The sequence below is a fragment of the Acomys russatus genome, chromosome 1 (genome assembly GCF_903995435.1).
Source record: "Acomys russatus chromosome 1, mAcoRus1.1, whole genome shotgun sequence".
Taxonomy (NCBI): domain Eukaryota; kingdom Metazoa; phylum Chordata; class Mammalia; order Rodentia; family Muridae; genus Acomys; species Acomys russatus.
The window spans coordinates 25,998,500-26,018,590 of NC_067137.1; the positions used below are offsets into that span (position 1 = coordinate 25,998,500).

General features: G+C 47.3%; 2 protein-coding genes across 5 annotated transcripts; one reads left to right on the plus strand and one right to left on the minus strand.

The window, feature by feature from the left end:
- Nucleotides 1–677: 677 nt before the first annotated feature.
- Nucleotides 678–11,300, minus strand: Fkbp1b (FKBP prolyl isomerase 1B). Of its 4 annotated transcripts, none has more exons than XM_051143186.1 (4): nt 11,173–11,300; nt 6,712–6,759; nt 2,445–2,557; nt 678–1,413 (listed from the first exon to the last, which is right to left on the minus strand). In XM_051143186.1, exons 3-4 carry the CDS (start codon nt 2,553–2,555, stop codon nt 1,285–1,287), a joined length of 240 nt encoding a protein of 79 aa, XP_050999143.1. In that variant the 5' UTR covers nt 2,556–2,557; nt 6,712–6,759; nt 11,173–11,300; the 3' UTR covers nt 678–1,284. The 4 variants fall into 4 exon arrangements, with proteins under 4 accessions (XP_050999143.1, XP_050999141.1, XP_050999147.1 ...); XM_051143184.1 differs by lacking the exon at nt 11,173–11,300 and adding an exon at nt 10,325–10,533; XM_051143190.1 differs by lacking the exon at nt 11,173–11,300 and adding an exon at nt 9,990–10,076.
- A 799-nt stretch (nt 11,301–12,099) lies between these two features.
- Nucleotides 12,100–19,770, plus strand: Wdcp (WD repeat and coiled coil containing). Its single transcript, XM_051143201.1, is given in 3 exon segments — nt 12,100–12,214; nt 17,832–18,261; nt 18,263–19,770. Coding segments are annotated over 3 exon segments (1,944 nt in total). The 5' UTR covers nt 12,100–12,185; the 3' UTR covers nt 19,748–19,770.
- The last annotated feature ends 321 nt before the right edge of the window (nt 19,771–20,091 follow it).

Genomic DNA, 20,091 nt, shown 5'->3' on the forward strand with positions numbered 1-20,091 from the left:
TAAATCAGTGGATCTTTAATCCACTTGGGAGACAGAGGCAGACAGATCTCTGAGTTTGAGTTCAAGGCCATCCTGGGCTACACAGTGAGATCCTGTCTCAAATAAATAACACAGTGAGATCCTGTCTCAAATAAACAAGATAGATGGTCACTGAGGATTGACACTCTAGGTTGTCCTCTGGCCTCTGTATGCACCTGCACACGGGCACATGCAGGCGCACACACATTCTGCATTGTCAGAAGTAACTCTCCATGGTAAGCTAGGGCAAACCGAAGTGGTGCCTATGAGATTAAGCCTCAGAACCACACATTCTTTTCAAAGGTAACTCCCCAGAGCATGTGAGTACAAGGGTTCAAGCCTTTAGCACATTCATTTGCTCAGATTGCGCACAGTTCCTGTCTGGTGAGGGAAGCTCAGCCCTCATTCTCTTCAAACAGATGAAGCTGCAGGTTCACCCTGTGAACATGGGCTTAGTTAAGCAGATGCCGGGTTAGTTATGCAGAGGACTCTGAGCCGGTGAGTCTAGTAGGGTGATACCTAATTTACAGAGTTGCTTAGAGGATTGTGTAAAACCAGACCTGGTGGTCTGTATGCACCTGTAACCCCAGCATTCAGGAGGTTGGCTGACAGAGGCCAGCCTGGGCTCTGAGATCCTCCTGTCGGAAACGTAAGGAAGAAGGTCTAGCACCAGCAGTTTGCTCACAGAGCTGTTATTTACACTTCTGGTCTACCTGGAAGCCCCCTTTCACTCTTCACCAACAGCAGTCAGCTTGTGCGTCGTTAAAGAACTTCCTACAACATGACGGACAGGAAGATGCCAAGCACAGAGCCTTTATTTTACATAGTATTTCCAAAGAGGGCACTGCTTAAAGTGAGCAGCCAACAGACAATCAGTGACAGCAAAGGCAACTGGCTCGAGTCCCTCTGTGTAACCATGTGCAGTGCATGTCTGAGCACCTTGTATGTCTGGCTTAAGTGCAGGTAAGGCAATATAGATTGTGCAAACAAGATCTGTGTCCTAGGATCAGGAATGGCCACTACATGCATCACACAAAATGTACAACCTGAAATGTTTGCGTCCGTAACTAAAGTTTCCTCAAGCAAAAGAGGCGTGGGAACCATCAAATGGCGACACATACAAAGCAAGTTGGGCAGAAAGAACAGATAATGTCAAGGGGTCAGCACACTGATCAAGAGCCCTACACAGGAGGAGCCGTCCCAGTGGCAGAGCAGGCTAGGACAGAGCAGGCGCCATTCCCAGCCACCTGGAGTTCCTTCCTGCCTTCACTCTAAGTTGAGCAGCTCCACGTCAAAGATGAGGGTGGCATTGGGAGGGATGACACCAGGGTGGCCAGTAGCTCCATATGCCACATCAGGGGTGCAGGTCAGCTTCGCCCTCTGCCCCAAGCTCATCTAGCAGGGATGGGGGCAGATGGGGAGAGGAGAAAGAGGACCCAGCTTGATTTAAAAGAAAAAAGTAAGGTAACTATGGCATTTCCCCAAACCATCTTTAGGGTAATTCCAAAGATCTGAGATTAAGTTTATATGTGGCACACTAAAGTTCAGGTAAGAGCTTGAACATACAGATTCTGCCTCAAAATAGACTTGATTATTAGGGCAGTTGACGACCACAAAGTAGTCTCAGAGTCATTCAAGCAGCAAATGTTATTGGTTATCCAGTTAGTGCATGACCCAAACACCTGTGTCTGCTCATCACTTGTATCGACCTCTTCTGAGGTAGCCTAAGAGGAATATACAGCAGCAACAAATACACTGTGACATGAATAGTTACAGTTCAGCGACTAAAGGCCACAGCAAGGTGACGGAGGCAAAGCTGCAGGAGTGGAGCATCCTCCGATTTCGCAGACAAACTGAGGGAGCGTTAGAACCAAATCCCGTCAGCACTGTCAGCCCACTAGACATCCATTAGCAGGATAGCTGTGAGGTGTGAATTTCAAAGGATTCCAAAAATTCGAGTTGACTGGCTAATACTGTGTCGATGTTAATGTTCTAGTTGAATCACGATAGTTAACATTTGAGGAAGCTGAGTGAAAATTATATATAGGAGCTTCACTATTTCTGTAATTTTTTTAAATGTCTGAAATAGCTTCAAAAACGTTAAAAAGTAAAAAGCAAAGCACTTGTGGCTTATCCTTCTCTAGTTCCTCTTAGCTTGCTCAAGCAAGCCCAGGTGGGGTGCTTGGGATGAGACACGGAGGTGCCAAGCCCAGAAGAGGGGGAAGGACAGAGCCAGGAGTGAACGCTAGGTGGCGTTGCTGCACCCTGGCAGTAGAGTCAAGCAGTGGTCTGTGTTAGGGGAAGAGGGAAAGTGGAGAGACCAAATCCATCACTGCTTAAAACTTTAGTTGAATCCTCCGCTCCTTTAAAACCTTACTGCACATCCTCAACCTCCTTAAAACCTTTAGTGCGCATCTTCAGCCTACCTGGGCAGCACCTTCTTCAAAACCTTTGATGACTTCCTGTTTGCCAATTCGGAACTTGAAAGGTTTGTTTCTGTCTCTGGATGAGTCGAATTTCTTGCCATTCTGGAGCATTCCTATCAAGGTAAGAAGAGGGTAGAAAAGAGCTGTGGTTGTGCGTGAACAACGGTTGGACTCAGCAGGTCTAAACGGAGTTCCTTTTCGGCAGGAATTCCTCTTCTGCGTAAATCCGTGCCTCTTCGTTCCTCCCACCAGCTCCCCTGCCAATCAGGAAACCTGGACCCCTCTCTCTGCCTTACCCCCACATGCAGCCTGTCACCGAGTCCTCTATCTCTTTAGAATCCGCACTGGGGAGGCAGAGGCAGGTGGATCTCTGGAAGTTTGAGGCCAGCCTGGTCTACAAAATGAGTCCAGGACAGCCAAGGATACACAGAGAAACCCTGTCTCAAAAAACAAAAACAAAACAAAACAAAATCCGCCTACTTCTCCCTTTTCTGCCACTGCCACCACTCTGTGATCTCATTGAGTCACTGCCACGTCTCATCTGTGGACCGGAACAGCCTCTAGACACTGGCGTTTGCACTCCTCACCAATCTTTCACTCTCCACATTGACAGATTTTCTGTTTTCCCCTTTAAACACAATTCTGATATTTACTTTCCTGCTTAGAACATCTCGGTAGCCCACAGAGCCCGAGGCTAATGATACCTGCCTTCCAGTTCTCTCTCTCCCCTCACTCCTGCTCTCCCTGCCTACTCAGAGCACACCATTCTCCACTTCCTCCGCACCATCTAAACTTCCGTGCGACTTCTCTCAGGTTCAGCCCTCACCTAAGGGTCTCAGTGCTGCCTCAGAATGCAAAGCCCAAAGACCACATGATCATATCCCCTGCTCCAGTGAAAGAGCAAGGCGACTCAGCCGATCTGTGGTTGCTTCCAGCCCCCATAAAAACAGTTGTTTTATCCTGGATCACCCAGGAACGACCTCTGGCAGTTTGTATCAACCTTTACCTTCTCATTGCTGGTGCCCAGTAATCCCTGACGTCCATGTGTTGTCACCTGTCATCAGCCCAAGGACCTAGAGTTCTATGTATTGCTTATTGGTCCTCTCACTCAAAGACTAGAGTTTCTTCTTAAATTTAAATTTTATTTTATGTGTATAAGTGCTTGCCTGCATGTGTGCCTGGTGCCCTTGGATGCAAAAAGATGGCGTCAGATACCCTGGAACTGGAGTTACAGATGGATTGTGAGCCAACATGTCAGTGCTGAGAATTAAGCCTAGGTCCTTTAAAAGAGCAGCCAGTGAGTGCTCTTACCCAGGAAGCATCTCTCCAGCCCCAGACTCAGTTTTCTGTATACCGTGCTAGTCCAAGATCTCTGTAGTTGCTAAACCAGCACATAAGATAATTTGGGACCATAGGAAGGCCTGGCCTGTTATGTTCAGAAACTAAATTCTTATTGTTTTAAGATTTTGTTTTGTTTCGACGAAGTCTTACTTTGTAGCCCAGGCTGGCCTGGAGTTCCGTATTTAGCCCTGGCTGGCCTTGTACTTGCAGGAGTTTCTAGGTGTTGAACCTCAGGTGTGAGTGACACACCCAGCTGACAGGGTTTTGACTTGTGTCTGGCATTGACTCACTGTGTAATACTGGAGAAATGGGCCTTGTGTTTTCCATATTTAACATAGGAGGCCTTGCCAGTTTACAAGTGTCTGAGCATCTATTATTTCTGAATTCCTACAACTTGAATATATACCAGAGAGTCTTATTTACCTACCTTCTGGGTAGAATAGGTTGGGCTTCTGCCTTGAGTTCTAAATGTGGCAAAGGAGAAACCCTTCTGGCTACCCAGAGATACACACAGATGGATGATACAGGGATCAAACACAAGCTCACGCACGTACACAGTTGGTAAGATTGCATATTCACAGAGATATTTATGCTGCTCACATGCACTTACACACAGACACTCAGGAGAGAAGCCCTGATGGCCAAACATATGCTAAGAAAATATTTAGATAGACAGACCTACATATATTCATACAGACATGCACGTGGACAAATACATGCTTAAATATGTGCACACGCACAATCCATTTATACACTGGCTTTCCCTGTCCCCAGTGCCTTCAGGTTTCGTAAAGCTGAATCTACTTGAAGCCATGCAACAGATATCAGCGGCTATAAATTCAGCCAAAGCCACATAATCCGGAGACAGGCCCACACAAACATGTTTACTTCTTTGAAAAGATGCCATTGTCATACATCAAATAAAGGATGACTTTTGGATTAACACTGCTGGATCAAATCTATATCCACATGGGGAAAAACGATTGAACTTAAGCCTCTACCACCTCCACACACAAAAATCAATTCCAGATTAATCATAGGCCTAAATAAGAAAGATAAAATAAAATAATAAAACTTCAGGCTTGGGATGCAGTATGGTGGTGGGGTACTTACCTGTATTTTCAAAGACCTAAGTTCGATACTTAGCATCACAAAATCCTACTAAACAAAGTTTCTACAAAGTTGTTGGGTGTAATGGTGCACACCTATAATCCTACCACTCAGGTGGAGACAGGAGGACCAGGAAGTCAAGGCCAACCTGAGTCACATGGGATCCTGTCTCAAATGACAAACACAATAAAAAAAGAACAAGAACACCACCACCATTTCTACTAGATAATAAATAAACATATGAATAAATGAGTATCTTCATAATATAGTGAAAGATTTCTTGAGTGAACACAGAAAAATAGTAAGCACGAACACTGATAAGTATGACATCATTAAAATTAAGAAGTTCTGCTTCAAAGATACTGCTAAAAGATTAATGGCAGGGCGGGAGAGATGGCTCAGTGATGAGGAGCAGTTGCTGCTCTTGCAGAGGACCAGGGTTCCCAACACCCACACGGCCAGTTTGAGAGGCTCCAGTGTGCTCTTCTGGTTTGTGCAGGCTCTAGGCACACAAACTCACTATGTAGCCAATGTTGGCCTTGAGCTTTTGGTCCTCTTGTTCCTACTGCCAAGCGTGGCTAATATAGGTGTGGGCCACAGGCGCAGCTTATGTTTAATGCTTTAAAAGTTTACCAGAAGTTTTTTACATAAAGTCTCCTGCTGTATTTGATAAGGCAGATTCTCCCAAGGCAGAAGAACCATTTATAGCTGACATAGTGTTGAGTGCGTACTGCCTACTCGGTGTAAATACTGTAGGGGAACTTTGCAGAAGGCCATCTGGTTTCATTAACTTGATAACAAGGGTCTGTCCACAGCATGTAGAACAGATAAATCAATTACACCGGCCAGAGACTCCAGAGGCCCCAAGGTAATGAGGCCACATCACCAGGAGATAAAACAGCCCTGGTGTGCTGACATCAGCGACCGGAGATAAAACTGTTAAAAAAAAAAAAAAAGCCACATCATCTGCTAGAGCCAATCTGGTGCCTCACACTGGCCTAGAGAATTGCTAAAAATGGCCCCATCTGAATATGTTCCAGGAATTAAGCTGGCCTTGCTGTATGCTAAATGGCCGACACCCATAGAGTTTGCCACATTAGGAATCACAAGGCAGAGTCCTCACACCTTAAGAGCACACACCTGCTGGCAATCTTCCTTCTAGCAGTCCTAAAAAACTTCTCTAGAATGTTCCTGGGGGTGGGGAGGAGGGAGATGGCTCAGCGTTTAAGAGCACTTGTTGTCTTTCCAAAGCATTCCCACTTCGGTTCCCAGCACACGTGTGGTGGATTGCAAACGTCCATAACCCCAGTACCAGGGGATATGGCTCCATCTTACCTCCACCAGAGATGCATGTGGCACACAGACATACATGCAGCCAAAACACCCATACACATCATGGGTCCATGATTCTTCAAACCCATTATCCAAGAAGAGTCAGCAGAGATGTGGCAACCTCCTCGGGATTCTCCCAGCGTACTGTCCCCCATTCCTCCCACTGCAGTGGAGTTGGCAGGGGTGGGGAGGGCACAAAAGAAGATAAATAGGGAAAGGGAGGCTTTTGAGGGTGCTCAGATCTTTCAGAACAAGTTTGAAACATCAGACAGAACAGGAAGGTCAGGGTATCACCCTGCCCACCATTAGGGAATGACACTGGAGGTGTTGTACACTACAGGAGGCTGGCACCGCAGATGGTCTTCATGGGTAAGGAAAAAGCAAATCTGGTCACAGGGAACTTGGCAGCCTTGGGCTTTGAGTATAATCCATGAATAAGACCCTAGGGGCAGGCCTGAGCCAGGGCTGAGGGCAGGAAACCTACCTGTGTAGTGCACCACACATATCTGACCCTTCTTGGGGAATGTTCTTCCTGTTGGGAGAGATGAAGGCAGATGAAAACTTAAGATATTAGAAAAACTCACCAACCTGGGCAGTGATGACACACGACTTTAGTCCCAGCACGTGGGAGGCAAAGGCAGGTGGATTTCTGTGTGTTTCAGACCAGCCTGGTCTATAGAGCAAGTTCCAGGACAGCCAGGCATACATAGACCTCCTCTTGAAATAAAAAAGAAATAAAGAGAAAGAGAAACTCACCTGGCACATCCAAGCTTGACCACGACCCTGATTAACTCACTTTTTGCTCATTACTATAGAGATACCTGTCTCTGTGCCTTGTATGAGCCAGAACCCATGATGTCTCCTTTCTGGTTTGTATTTGAACTTTCCTAGTCTAAAAACAAACAAACAAACAAACAAAAAACCCATCTCTTTATTGCTCCCTTTACTTTCAACTATTCTACAAGTACTCACGAATAGCCTACTATGTGCCAGACCTGAACTGGATTCCAGAGAGAGTAATATATGAACCCAGGAAGAGGAGAAACAGCAACATAAATTTCAGATTGCTATAGAGGTATGGTCCCCATCAAGGATGAATAAATGCAATCATTCACAAGAAATTAAAAAGACCCAGGCCTGTGCCCTCATGTCAGAGATAGAGCAGAGAACAGTAAAGACAGAGCCCCTGCTCTTCTGGGGTCTACATTCTTTCTCTTGTGCACTTGGGATGACCATGTGGTGGTGAAGGTTGTGGTGGTGGTGGTGGTGTGTGTGTATGTGTGTGTGTGTTGCATGCATTTCAATGCCATGAACTTGCATGCCAAGGCTAGAGAACGATAGTATGTCTTCCTTCCTCTATCCCCCTCCCCAGTTTACTTCACTGGCCCAGAGGCTTTGCCACAGAGCTCCCAGGATGATGTGCTCCCCAGCGCTGGAGTTGCAGACACTGGCAGCCACACACAGCTTTACTGGATGAATGATGGAAGGATTGAAGCTCAAACCTTCATGTTTACACAGCTAGATCTCTGAGCCATCTACCTCCCCAGTTTATATTCTAATGGAAGGAGACAAACAATGCAATGTAAATAAGATAATTACAGGTGAGGGCAAGTCCTCTAAAGAAAATCAACACACTGACCAATTTCAAAGAGACACTGTGAGCCGGCAATTTCATAAAGGGCATGCCAGGAAGGCATTTTGGAGACTGTGATGTTTGAGCTGGTACTTCGGGAAGGACCATGAAGCAGGAAAGGATTGCCATGTCTTCAGAATAGAAAAGAAGAGGGTGAGACGGAGGAGAGAAACGTCGAAGAGATGCAGCTTGCAGAGATGGCTTTAACACTGCAAAAGCACTGAAGGGGTTAAAGGCATGGGTATGACCTAAGCTGAATTAAGATTTTATAAGATCACTCTGGCTCCTGCGTGTGGGATAGGTGGTTAGACATCTGCTGTGATAATCTAGACAAGAAATCAATGATGGCACGAATTGAGGCAGTGCCAGCAGGGAAGGCAGTGAGATACACCAGAGATATATATTTTGGAAGCAGGGCTGACAAGGGCATGCAAACGGAGCAGAGAAGGAGACCACCACCCATCTCACCATTGGATGATGGGTTTGGGTAACTGGAAGGTGGTAGAGCTGTTTTGAGAGATGAGAAAACTGGGAAGGAGCAGATTTGTGCGGTGGCAATCTTGAGCTGCCTATTAGACATGCAAGTTTTCACTGCGAGAAGGCAGATGCAGAGCCGACAGTGAATAAACAAGTTGGGTGGAATATAAAGCCATGAGGGCTGGATTACGAGCCTGGGAACATTAACAACACAGTCAATGTTTTAGTGTCCTACGGGGAGCCAGAGAAAGCCTCGCAGAACGTGGTTAAATTGAATGCTAAAGGATGAGCAGCCGTCTGTCTGGAGAAGTAAGGGGAGCTGGGAAATGACTCTGTAAGACCTGTTCAAAAGCCTGGAAACCAGAGCTGGGCTGCAGCTCAATATACAACAGTTGCCTAGCAATGCCCAAGGCCCTGGCTTGCACCCCGAGGCACCTCGGTGGTCCTAGAGTACAGTCACAGGGGAGTCTGTTGGTCCCATCTGTAACCCTAGGGTCCAGCACACATACTCATCCCATAAGTATTTACTAAATGAGTGGTGAAGCCAGTTGAGGGTTCAGGAAGTGCCAATGTGGACCACCATCACTCTATCCATCACCAAGGGGGGGGGCAGACTGCTTATAGCAATGGGAGGAAGAGTCTTTTAATAATTTCCGGCCTGAGGGAGGGGCTTGTTGATCTGCATTTTAGAAGAAGAGAGTGAGGAGAGGAAGTCAACTGGAAGGCGGGGAGATGAGGATGAAGTGGGAGTCAGCTCAGAGGCTGTGCGGGTGACAAGGCCTGGGACAGGCTTCCTCGCCCCCAGCACCAAGATGCTTTGCATGGGCGGAGAAATCTGTACTCCCAAGAAGTGATCTGGGCAGTAGTTTATTCCTTGAGGAACCCCTCGTTTTGTAACCAAGAAGCCCTCCAATTTCCTGAGGAGCATGCCAATAATGTCTAACAGCAAATTTGCTTGTTAAGCACTGTAGACTTTGGGGGTGGCTTTGGATCTGGATTACATTTTGCTTAAGAAATAGTTACTCCTTGAATATCTATACCCAGTTTTCTTTTCTTTTCTCTCCCGGTTTTCGAGACAGGGTTTCTCTGTGTAGCCTTGACTGTCCTGGACTCACTTTGTAGACCAGGCTGGCCTCGAACTCACACCCATGCGCCTTCCTCTGCCTCCCAAGTGCTGGGATTAAAGGCATGCGCCACCACGCCTGGCTAGACCCAGTTTTCTAAGTAGCCGAACAAACTTTGTGCTGGTTCTCTTGACAGAAGACAGGGGACCCAGGGATAGACTTGGGCGGTGAACAAAGTTAGGGAACACGAGTTCTGTTTTGGACTGGCTGGACCCTCCAGGTGGGTCAAGCAGCTGGTCCAGAGGCTGGGTTTGAGGTTTGACTGTGGAGGGCATGGTGATGGGCAGATGACCAGAGAAGCTGAGTGGGACCCGGACCGTGAAATAAGAAGCAAAAGCAGCCAAAGGAGGGGCCCGCCCCCAAATTGGCTCTCTCTCCACAGATCACTGCTGCCCAGTCCTGGGGGCCGCCAGACAAGAGGGCCGGAGGGAGAGGGAGGGGCTCTCTGTGCAGCAGCGACCCCCACCCCTCACCCAAAGCGGGTCCATTCCTGGCGCCAGACAGGGAAAACGGAGCTGAAACTCGAACCTGGGAAGTCAGCAGCAGCAGAAAACCGAGAGGTTGCAGCTCAGGCGTCAGCAACCGCAGTCTAGGAGAGTGGCAGGACACAGATCCCCTCGCCCCAGGGTATCCTATCCGCCTTCACTCCGCAAGGTGAGCGGGCGCAGTAAGGGATGGTGGAGAATTGTCCTCTAGAACCCTCGAGAATCAGGGTGTGTGTGTGTGTGTGGGTTTCCTCTTGCTGCCCGCATCTTTGCCCACCCCATCCCCCTTCAGGTCCCCGGAGCTACCTCGGAATCAGATCCCTGCCCGCGGACTCCACCCCGGGACCCCTTCTCCTCCCGGGCCCCGCCGCTCGGTACCGTCTCCGGGGGAGATGGTCTCGATCTCCACGCCCATCGCGGTCCCACAGGCCCCGCCTCCAGGGGGGTCCTCGCGGCTGCCCCGGCCCCGGCTCCCCTCACGCCCGACCCCGCCTGGCGCTCCGGCTCGCCTTCTGGCCGCCACTGCAGAGCCGGAGGAGGTGCGGCTGGAGTCAGGACCTGAGCGGGGAGGGGCCGCCGGGAAGGGGGCGGCGGGGTGGAGCCGTGAGACAAGGTGGGGTCGGCCGGGGCGGGGCCCGGGGGAAGAGACCCTGACGTGGCTGCTCCCCAGCGGGGGTAGACTAAGCACCGCTAATGCACTGGCTGAGGAGGAGGAGGGTGAACGAGGCGAGCCAGCACTAGCACATCCACACAGCCATCCATCTATCCGTTCAATGCATGTTTATTTAGCACCTACTCGGTGCAAAGCTCCAGGGAGTCCACTCAGTCCTACAGACTAGGAGGAGAAAGCCGGTAATTAAACTAACACTTTAAATACATGTGCTCAGTGCCATGGGGTTTAGAGCACAGCGGAAGCACCTGAGACTGATACCTACCCTGGCTAAGATTCCCAAATCTATAGGAACAGAGGCGGAAAGGGAGGGGGGGATGGAGAAGCAGTAATTGATGATTCTCCCCCCAACCACCCATATTCATCATCTCTTAAAGTTCTGCAGCAGGTATTTGAATTGGGGGTGGGGTGGGGTCTCACTTTTCAAAGCAAAAGACTGCTCCCTGGGGATCCCAATTGAATTAAAGTAGGATCGCTGTGCTACGGGTCCTAACTGAGGACACAGCTACAGCCTGGAGAGGTGAGTGCTGCAGAATGAATGAATGGATCCCTTTACCTCTTACCCAAACCAAACCGGAATCTAGAAAGATACTTTTGTCCTTCCCGTATCCTCTGCCTCCTTGGTGCTGGGAATTGGACCCAGGGAAACCAGGGCCTCTTCACACACGCTAAGCTAACAGAGGCTACGTCCACAGCCCCTAGGAAGATACATTGGGAGGAGGTAGCATTGGCTTGAAGGTTGAAGGAGACTTTAAGAAATGTCCCCCAACCTTTTCTACATCGTTGCAAAAATCGGCATGAATTTGATCCTGACAAGAGACGCTGGGAAGTGAGTATGGGAGAAAGACTTATTCAAAGGCCCAGAATTAGAACTTGAGGCCTTTACCTGGGGTTTTACACCTCCACTCTTGCAGGTGGCTAGATGAGGTTGTCAGCATACAGGAAAGAAGACTGAAAGTTAGCGCCCAGGAAAGATGGTCGACAGTACTACGGTGCGGGTCAGGACCGGAAATACCCCGCGGGTGTGGCCTAGAGTCTTCACCGCTACTAAAGCTTGAGACAGTCCCCCAACTTATTGACTACGGCCTTGAGCAGGTACTTTTAGATTAGGCCTTAGAACAGATCTGCTACTTGGGCAGGGTTAGGAAGCAGCTTCAGGGTTGAACGGATGCTATTTACATTTTGGGAGCGATAGTTTATGGGATTTTAAATACAGGTCCCTGATTCCTCTCTCCCAAATTAAAAATGATTCACCAATGTTGACCGTGGAATTTCGATTCCCTCTTAACAAGCACTTCTAAGAGAATGGTTGAGACATGCATGGGAGAAGAGGTTGAAGCACTAGAGACGGAGTGTTAAGATTTACGGGCGGTGGTTTCAGGGGAACTACAACTCCCAGAAATCCTTGCTGGAAACCCCCGCGCTTACTGGCCAGCGGAAGGACCCGCCGCTAATGTGACGCATCCAATAGCCAATAGTCTAAAGACACTGCCGAGGACCTAGGGCAGAGGCTTCCGTTAATTGCCCGGGACTTCTGATCCTGTGACGTGAGCGGCCCACGGGATTTTTATGTGTGGGGCGGGTAGGCAGAGACGAAGGTATTCGGTGCTTTTTGCGGCCAAGCCTGGCGGGTGTAGAGAGGCTGGGGTTGGGCAGGGAGGGAGTGGGAGCCACTGAAGGCCCAGGCATGCAAGTGTGGGGAGGAGTGGAGGAGAAGGCGGGGGACCAGGCTGCAGGAGTAGAACCAGGCTGGTGTGGATTTTAACAAGTGAATGTGTGTCGTGGGATGCACGAATGATACTTCTGATAATAAAGCCTAAGGAATATAGCCTTATTTGTAAAGTCGCCTGCGAACTCAGAGGTGTTTGAACAAACCGGACTAAGAAGTTTTGTTGTTTTAAATCACAGTCGCCAAGCTTCTAGTTAATTGCAAGAGGCTCTAACCGGTTAATCAGTTTTACTTCTCGCATCTTTTTCGGGAGGTAGAGGTTTGTTGTTGTTGTTTTCTTTTCATCTGGTTTGGTCTTTTTGAGACTGGTGTCATTTTCCAGTCTGTGCTAGCCTGAACCTCACTGTATAGTCTAATTGACCTCGAACTCGAGGCAGTGTGTGTTCCTCAGCGTTTGTGCACGCACGTGGACTTGCTTTGGTGCGTAGTTGGAAGTCATAGGACAACTTTTGTGAACTGGTTCTCTCCTACCGCTTTGTGGGATCCGGGGTTTGAACTCAGGTATCATCAGGCTTATGCACAAGCCCCTGTGAACTGCTGGACCTTCTTGGCTGGCATTCTGGGGTTTTTGTTTTGTTTTTCAAGACAGGGTTTCTCTGTGTAGCCTTGGTTGTCTTGGACTCAGTTTGTAGACCAGGCTGGTCTTGAACTCACAAAGTTCCACCTGCCTCTGCCTCTGCCTCCCAGAGTGCTAGAGTTACAGGTATGTGCCACCTTGCCTGCCTACTTGTTTTGGGGTTTTGTTTGTTTGTTTGTTTTTTTGTTTGTTTTTGTTTTTCGAGACAGGGTTTCTCTGTGTAGCCTTGGCCATCCTGGACTCACTTTGTAGACCAGGCTGGCCTCTAACTCACAGCGATCCTCCTGCCTCTGCCTCCCGAGTGTTGGGATTAAAGGTATGCGCCACCACGCCCGGCTCTTGTTTTGTTTTTTTTAAATGATGAGATTCTTAATTGCTTTGGCTTCACTAACTTTATGTCAGTGACTTCCAAATAAGGTGCATCCAAGCTTTTGTGAGCTTGTTCTTTCCTGGTAGATTGATGCAATTCAGGAATGGATCTCTCAAGTCATCAGGCTTGTGTGACAAGCACTTTTACCTGGGGAGGCACCTCACTGGCTCTTTGTTCTCCTTATTACTGTGGCATTCAGACTCATCGCCCCACCCCACCCCCTTACTCTCTGAGAGACTGGGTCTTACTACTAATTCTGGCTGCCCTTGAACTCTCAGAGATCCTACTGTCTCTGCCTCCTTTAGACCAAAGAGATCAAATGGGTGTGATGACATGTGACACACGCACACACATAAATGTAATGGAAAAATTTAAACTTAATAGTCCTGTGCTTTAAACTAGGCGAGGTGGTGCACGCCTTTAATCCCAGCACTCAGGAGGCAGAGGCAGGTGGACCTCTATGAGTTCGATGCCAGCCTGGTCTACAAAGTGAGTCCAGGACAGCCAAGGCTACTCAGAAACCCTGTCTCGAAAAGGCAAAACAACAACAAAATAATCCTGTGCATTAAAAAAAAAAAATCTGCCTAACAACACATAATGCCCCAAATTCATTTGGAAAGAAAAGACTATAGAAAGAAGAAAGGAAGAAAGAAAGCGAGCTAGAATGAATTCTCCATTTGCCCTGATAAAAAGGAAGAGATGATGAAGAGGTCCTATTTAGTTCAGGAGAAGGGGATAGAGCAGATTTTTGAAATTGTTAGGTTGTGGGTTTTTTTTTTTTTTTAATTGTTAGAGTTTTGAGAAAATATGTCAAGTTTCTTCTTAAAGGCCTATGTACAAATGTTTATTTGCTTTTCTAAAAGTCCATCTATTACCATGACCTCACAAGTCCCTTTCCCGTGTTACTGTGTCCACTAGTTTGCATGTTTGCTGCATAAGTGACTGAAGTTATTCCTGGAACATCCCAAGCAAATGCTCTACCACTGAGTTCTGTTTGCACAATTTTTTTTCACTCGCAAAGATTACTGCTGTAAGTGAGCATTTTATATGAGGCTGGCTTACTGCAGTATTGTAAAATGATGTTATATTTTGCAGACTTGCTTATTTATTTTGTTGTAAATATTTAACTTTTTGGAGTTTCCAGCTTTATTATCTAAAATAAAAGTTATTCTCTTATCCGGCATTGTGGTGCATGCCTTTAATTCCAGTACTCAGGAGGCAGAGGCAGAGGCAGTGAATTCAAGGCCAGCCTGGCCTATAAAGCAAGTTCTAGGACATCCAGACCTATATAATAGAACGATCTTGGGGGGAAAAAAAAAGATAAAACAACAAACAAACAAGCCGGGCATGGTGGTGCATTTTTTTAAATTCCTGCACTTGGGAGGCAGAGGCAGGCGGATCGCTGTGAGTTTGAGGCCAGCCTGGTCTACAAAAGCAAGTCCAGGACAGCCAGAACTACAAGAGAAACCCTGTCTAGAAAAACCTAAAAAATAAATAAATAAATAAAAAGGAAAGGAAACAAACAAAAGCAACTCTTTTCTTTTTCATGACATAGTACTTGGGTTGTATTGAAATCACGGCCAGTCAGCATCATGTAATGGCACAAACAAGGCGCCTTGGTTCTCTTGTCTCCTGCAGTTTAGGCAACAGTCCAGGTAACCTCTGGGTTGTGTTTATAGAACGAACTTGGTCAATTTTCGTATATTTGATGCCAGAGTTTCTCTAATTTCCCTCATCTGTGAACTTTAAACCTTAAATTCACTATGTTTACCTGTCTATTTTCCTTCATTTTACAACTCATAGGAAGAATACTCATGAAGTTTTAGCATCAAAATTGAAATTAATAAAGTTCTAATATAAAATAACAGCAAGGCTCAGGTTATAGAGCAGGTGTCTAGCATGCACACGGCCCTGGGTTTCATACCCAGGACAGCACAAAAAGGCAAACCTAAAACTTCTGTATTGGTGACTAATAGGGATTTAAGGATTATTTTTGCTTTGTCGCCATTCTAACATAAAGATTAGATGTGAATTTGAAAGCCTTAGCAAAGAGTAGGTGTGGGGATCAACACCTGTAACCTCAGCTTGTGGGAGGCTGATGCAGGATGATTTCAGAATTCAGAGAGGGCCTGAGATTGAGGCTAGGTAGGGCTACACCAGGGCTGATGTCATGGCCCAGTGGGTAAAGGCACCTACTGTCAAAGAGTGCCTGAGTTCAATCTCCAGGACACACACAGTAATAGATAAATACCAATAAACATGGCTAAGGAGGTGACTCCCTTCCCCCCGCCCCCCAGTCTCAGTTGATTTCTGCTTATTTTCTTTTTTTAAAATATATTTTATTAATTTATTCATATTATTTCTGCTTATTTTCACAGCCTCGTTTTTTTTCTCGGTGTGTGTGTGTGTGTGTGTGTGTGTGTGTGTGTGTGTGTAGAGGGCATTGGACCCCCTGGGTCTGGAGCTACAGACAGTTGTGAGCTACTGTGTGGGTGTTGGAAATTGAACCTGAGTCCTCTGGAAGAGCAGCAACTGCTCACTGAGCCTTCTCTCAGCCCTCAACGCCTGTTTTGACCCAAGTTTGTGCGTGTGGTAAGATACACAGCTCTATTACCCTAACCATGTTTAAGAACTAATTGGTATTAAATACACTCACAGTGCTGCACAACCACAACTGCCATCCATCTCTGTTAATTCTTCATCTTGTAGGCACTACTCCTGCTTCCCCTGAGACAAGCTGCCCTCACACCTCAGCCTCCCGAGTATTGGGATTAAAGTAGTGTGCCACCATGCCTGGCAGAATTCAAACCCTTTATCTAGTGTGCTTCTTTAGTAAATTTCTGGGTGTGAGAAGATAATACTCAGAGTAGAAAAGTTGGTGCTTTGCACATTGTGAAGAATTACTGCAAAGATCAAACCCAACAGAGAAGGTAGAAGTGCCCTGAAAATTGTTAAGTGCTGTTTGGATGCAATGCAGGAGAAATCAATAGTGATTTTTTTTTTATGTCATTTCAATTAAGAGGTAAAAGCTACCTTTGAAAGAATTGAGGAAGTAAGTGCTAATAAAATCAGAGGCGTGAATATCATCGATTTTCCGTGAAGGGATGACTGGAGATTAGATAACAGACTTTCCTTAACTTTTAATTTAAGTACCATAAATAACTGGATATGGTAGTCACACCTTTAGCCCCTAGCATTTGAAAGGTTGAGGTAGGAGGTTTACCAAGAATTTGACCCAGCCCGGGCTGCAGAGTGAGACTCTGTCTCAAAAACAGTCAAGAAGAAGAAGAGAGAGACTGGCAAGATGGCGTAGTGGGTAAAGGTGTTTGCTGCCAAGCCCAAAGATCTGAGTTTGGTCTCCAGAACTCACATAGTGGGAGGACAGACTTACCAGGTTGCCCTGTGATCTCTGTGCACTTAAGCACATGCGCACACATATAAACTGAGATCAATAAGTAGAGTTTTTTAAAGAATTTAAAGAGCCAGGTAGTAGTGATGGCGCACACCTTTAGTCCCAGCGCTCGGGAGACAGAGGCAGGCAGACCTCTGTGAGTTCAAGGCCAGCCTGGTCTACACAGTGAGTTCCAGAACAGCCATAGCTACATAGAGAGACTCTGTCTCAAACTAACCCCCACGCCACCCCACCCCAAAAAAAAAGAATTAAAAGAGGGTCCTTGAAAGAATGTTCTGTGATCTACAGCACCTGTTGCTCTTACAGAGGACCAGGGTTTGGTTCTAGCATCCACCTGATGGCTCATAACCTTTTATAGTTCCAGTTCCAAGGGATCTGATACCCTCTTTTGACCTCCTCGGCACCAGACACACACATCTGCATACATGCAGGCAAATACTCATGCTCATAAGGTAAATAAATCTAGAAGAAAGAAAGAAACAGAGAAAGAGAGAGGAAGTAAAGAAAAAGAACCATAAGTACCAGAATAAACTCTTAAATCTAAACCCATTAATTGTGTGTGCTCAAGCATTTTGTGTGTCGGGTGTTTTAAGAGAGTCTCACTATATTACAGGCTAGACTGTAACTCACAATGTAGAGATTAAAGGTGTACACCACTATACTGGACACTTTTGCTGTTTTTTCAATAATTCTACACGCTAATTATTTTTGTGCCATGCCAAGGTTGTAAGCTAGGGCCTCACACAGTACACACACGCCCTGTCATTGAGCTCCCCGCCAAGCTCAGCATCTTCTGATATCCATTCCATAGTCAGAGTTCTCCAGCGCTAAAGATGCTCCCTCCTGGCATGGCTTATGCTTTCTTTGAACTTGCTTGCCTGTGTCCCGGCAGTGTTAGCCTGTGAAGGTCCGGCTCTCCTAACGGCCTCCTATTGTCTGCATGGGCTTGATTATCCTTTCAGGATGGAACTTTTCTTCCCCCTCCCACTGTGGCCTGGAACTCACTGTGTAGCCCCAACTAGTCTCAAACTCATGGAGCCGCTCCCACTTTGGCCTCCTGAGTGCGAACGTTAAGTGTGCTCGCCACCATGCCGCAGGTCTGTAACCTTCCTCCTTAATCATTTCAGGCAGGCCTTATCAGAAAGGATGGAGTTGGGAAACGGAAAACTGCTGAGGACCGGACTGAACTCACTGAACCAAGCAATCCACCCAACCCAGGGCCTTGCCTGGACGGATGGGAGTCGTGTAGTCCTCACTGATTTACGCCTTCATAGTGGAGAGGTCAAGTTTGGGGACTCGCAAGTCATTGGACATTTTGACTATGTCTGCGGGGTGTCCTGGGCCCCGTTCAGCACAGCACACATGCCCTCTCTGCTTGCCGTCCAACACAGGAAGCATGTCTCTGTGTGGCAGGTATGTCCCAGCACTTCAGGATCAAGCAAATGGCAGATGTCTCAGACCTCTGAAATCAGAGAATCAATCCCTATCCTTCCTCAAGGCTGTGTGTGGCACCCAAAAGATGCTGTCCTGACTGTGTTGACTGCACAGGACGTTTCCGCTTTTTCCTAACGTTCACAGCAACAACTCCAGAGTGAAAGTGGACATCAACACCACGGGCCACATTTACTGTGCATGCTGGACCCTGGATGGCCAGAGGCTGGTGGTGGCAGTAGACAGCAGCCTTCACTCATACATTTGGGACAGTGCTCAGAAGTCTCTTCACAGCTGCTCCTTCTGCCCAGTGTTTCCTGTGAGCTGTGCCATCCGCTCCATCGCCGCCACCGTGGACTCACAGGTTGCTATAGCCACTGAACTTCCACTCGATAAGCTTTGTAGCTTAAGTGCATCCGAAGCCTTTGACAGTCCACCTAATGGTGAAGATGCTGGCGTGCAGATTCTTCCTGTGGGTGAAACACCCTCTGTGGATGAGCAGGCAGCCGCCTCAGAAACGGATTCTGAAGTGACAGGCCCCCCCTCTTCCGGTCCTCTGGATCTGACTCACATACATTTCAACAGATCACAAGCTGAGGACAGGTCTCTTATTTGTTTAAGAAAAAAGGACTGCTTGACAGGAACTGGCCAGGATTCCTCACACTTGCTCCTGGTGACTTTTAAGAAAGCCATTACCACGACAAAAAAGGTCGCCGTTCCAGGTCTTCTGGTTCCTGATTTAATAACTTTTAACCTGACAGCACAGCTAGTGGCTGTGGCTTCCAATACGTGGAATGTAATTTTGATCTATTCCGTCATTCCAGCTTCTATGCCAAACATCCAGCAAATTCGGTTGGAGAGCAACGAGAGACCAAAAGGCATGTGCTTTCTGACAGACAGATTAGTACTGATTGCTGTAGGGAAGCAAAGGCCCACTGAAACAGCATTTCTTCCTTCTTCAGAATCCGATCAGTATGCCGTTCACCTGATAGTTAGAGAAGTAACACTGGGAAGAGAATCTTCTGGAATGTCTGCTGAGAGTCAGGGTGCTTCCTCTGCCCTCAGCGCACTGTCAGATGAAGCAGATAGAGAAAAGTTCACTGAGAGTCTTTCCCCCGGTTTGAGTGCCCTGCGCCGAGGGCTCCTGCTAACAGCCAACTCCAGCGCTCAGAGTGAGAGGTCTGGAAGAGCCCTTATCCAAGAACTTAAAAGTCCCTTGTCCCCTCTGTTCAGTGAGCCCATTGTCCCTGAAACCCTTCACAGGCCTTCCTGGCTTTGGACAGCATTGTCTAGACCCAGCAGAACCTCAGACCACACCAGCACCCCAGAACCAAATTTACCTCAAAGAGAGAACTTACCAAAAGAAAGGGAAACTCGCCTGATTGCAGGGGAGCTGGAGGCCTTAGCTAGTCGCCTGGTGGGAACACAGCAGTGCCTTTCTGAAGTCATGGATTTTCTCCACAAGGCGAAGCCGCTCTCTCCCGTGTACCCACCCTCTCAAGACCCTCCCTATGTTCACCTCATTTGCCAGGTAACATCTCCTTTGAGGAGCTTCCACCATGCAGGAAGCTCTTGCATCCAGTGGGGAGGAGGGGTAGGAGTGGAACCCTGAGTGAAGTGCGGTTGATCGGGGCACGCTGTGTTCCAGGCAGGGTGGCAGACATTTGTGCGCTTGGTTCCATGTTACCCTACCAAAAGTGCTCAAACCAGGGCGTAGCATGATTTTATCATATTCTTGGTGTGCAAACTAATGACTACACTCTGGTGACTTATATTTAAGGGAAAAAATAGGTTTAATTGTGTGTGAGAATCAATGTAAATGTTTTGAATGCATCTCTGCATATGCACATACAAATACACCACACAGTTTTTTTGTTTGTTTGTTTGTTTGTTTTGTTTTTTTGAGACAGGGTTTCTCTGTGTAGCCTTGGCCATCCTGGATTCACTTTGTAGACC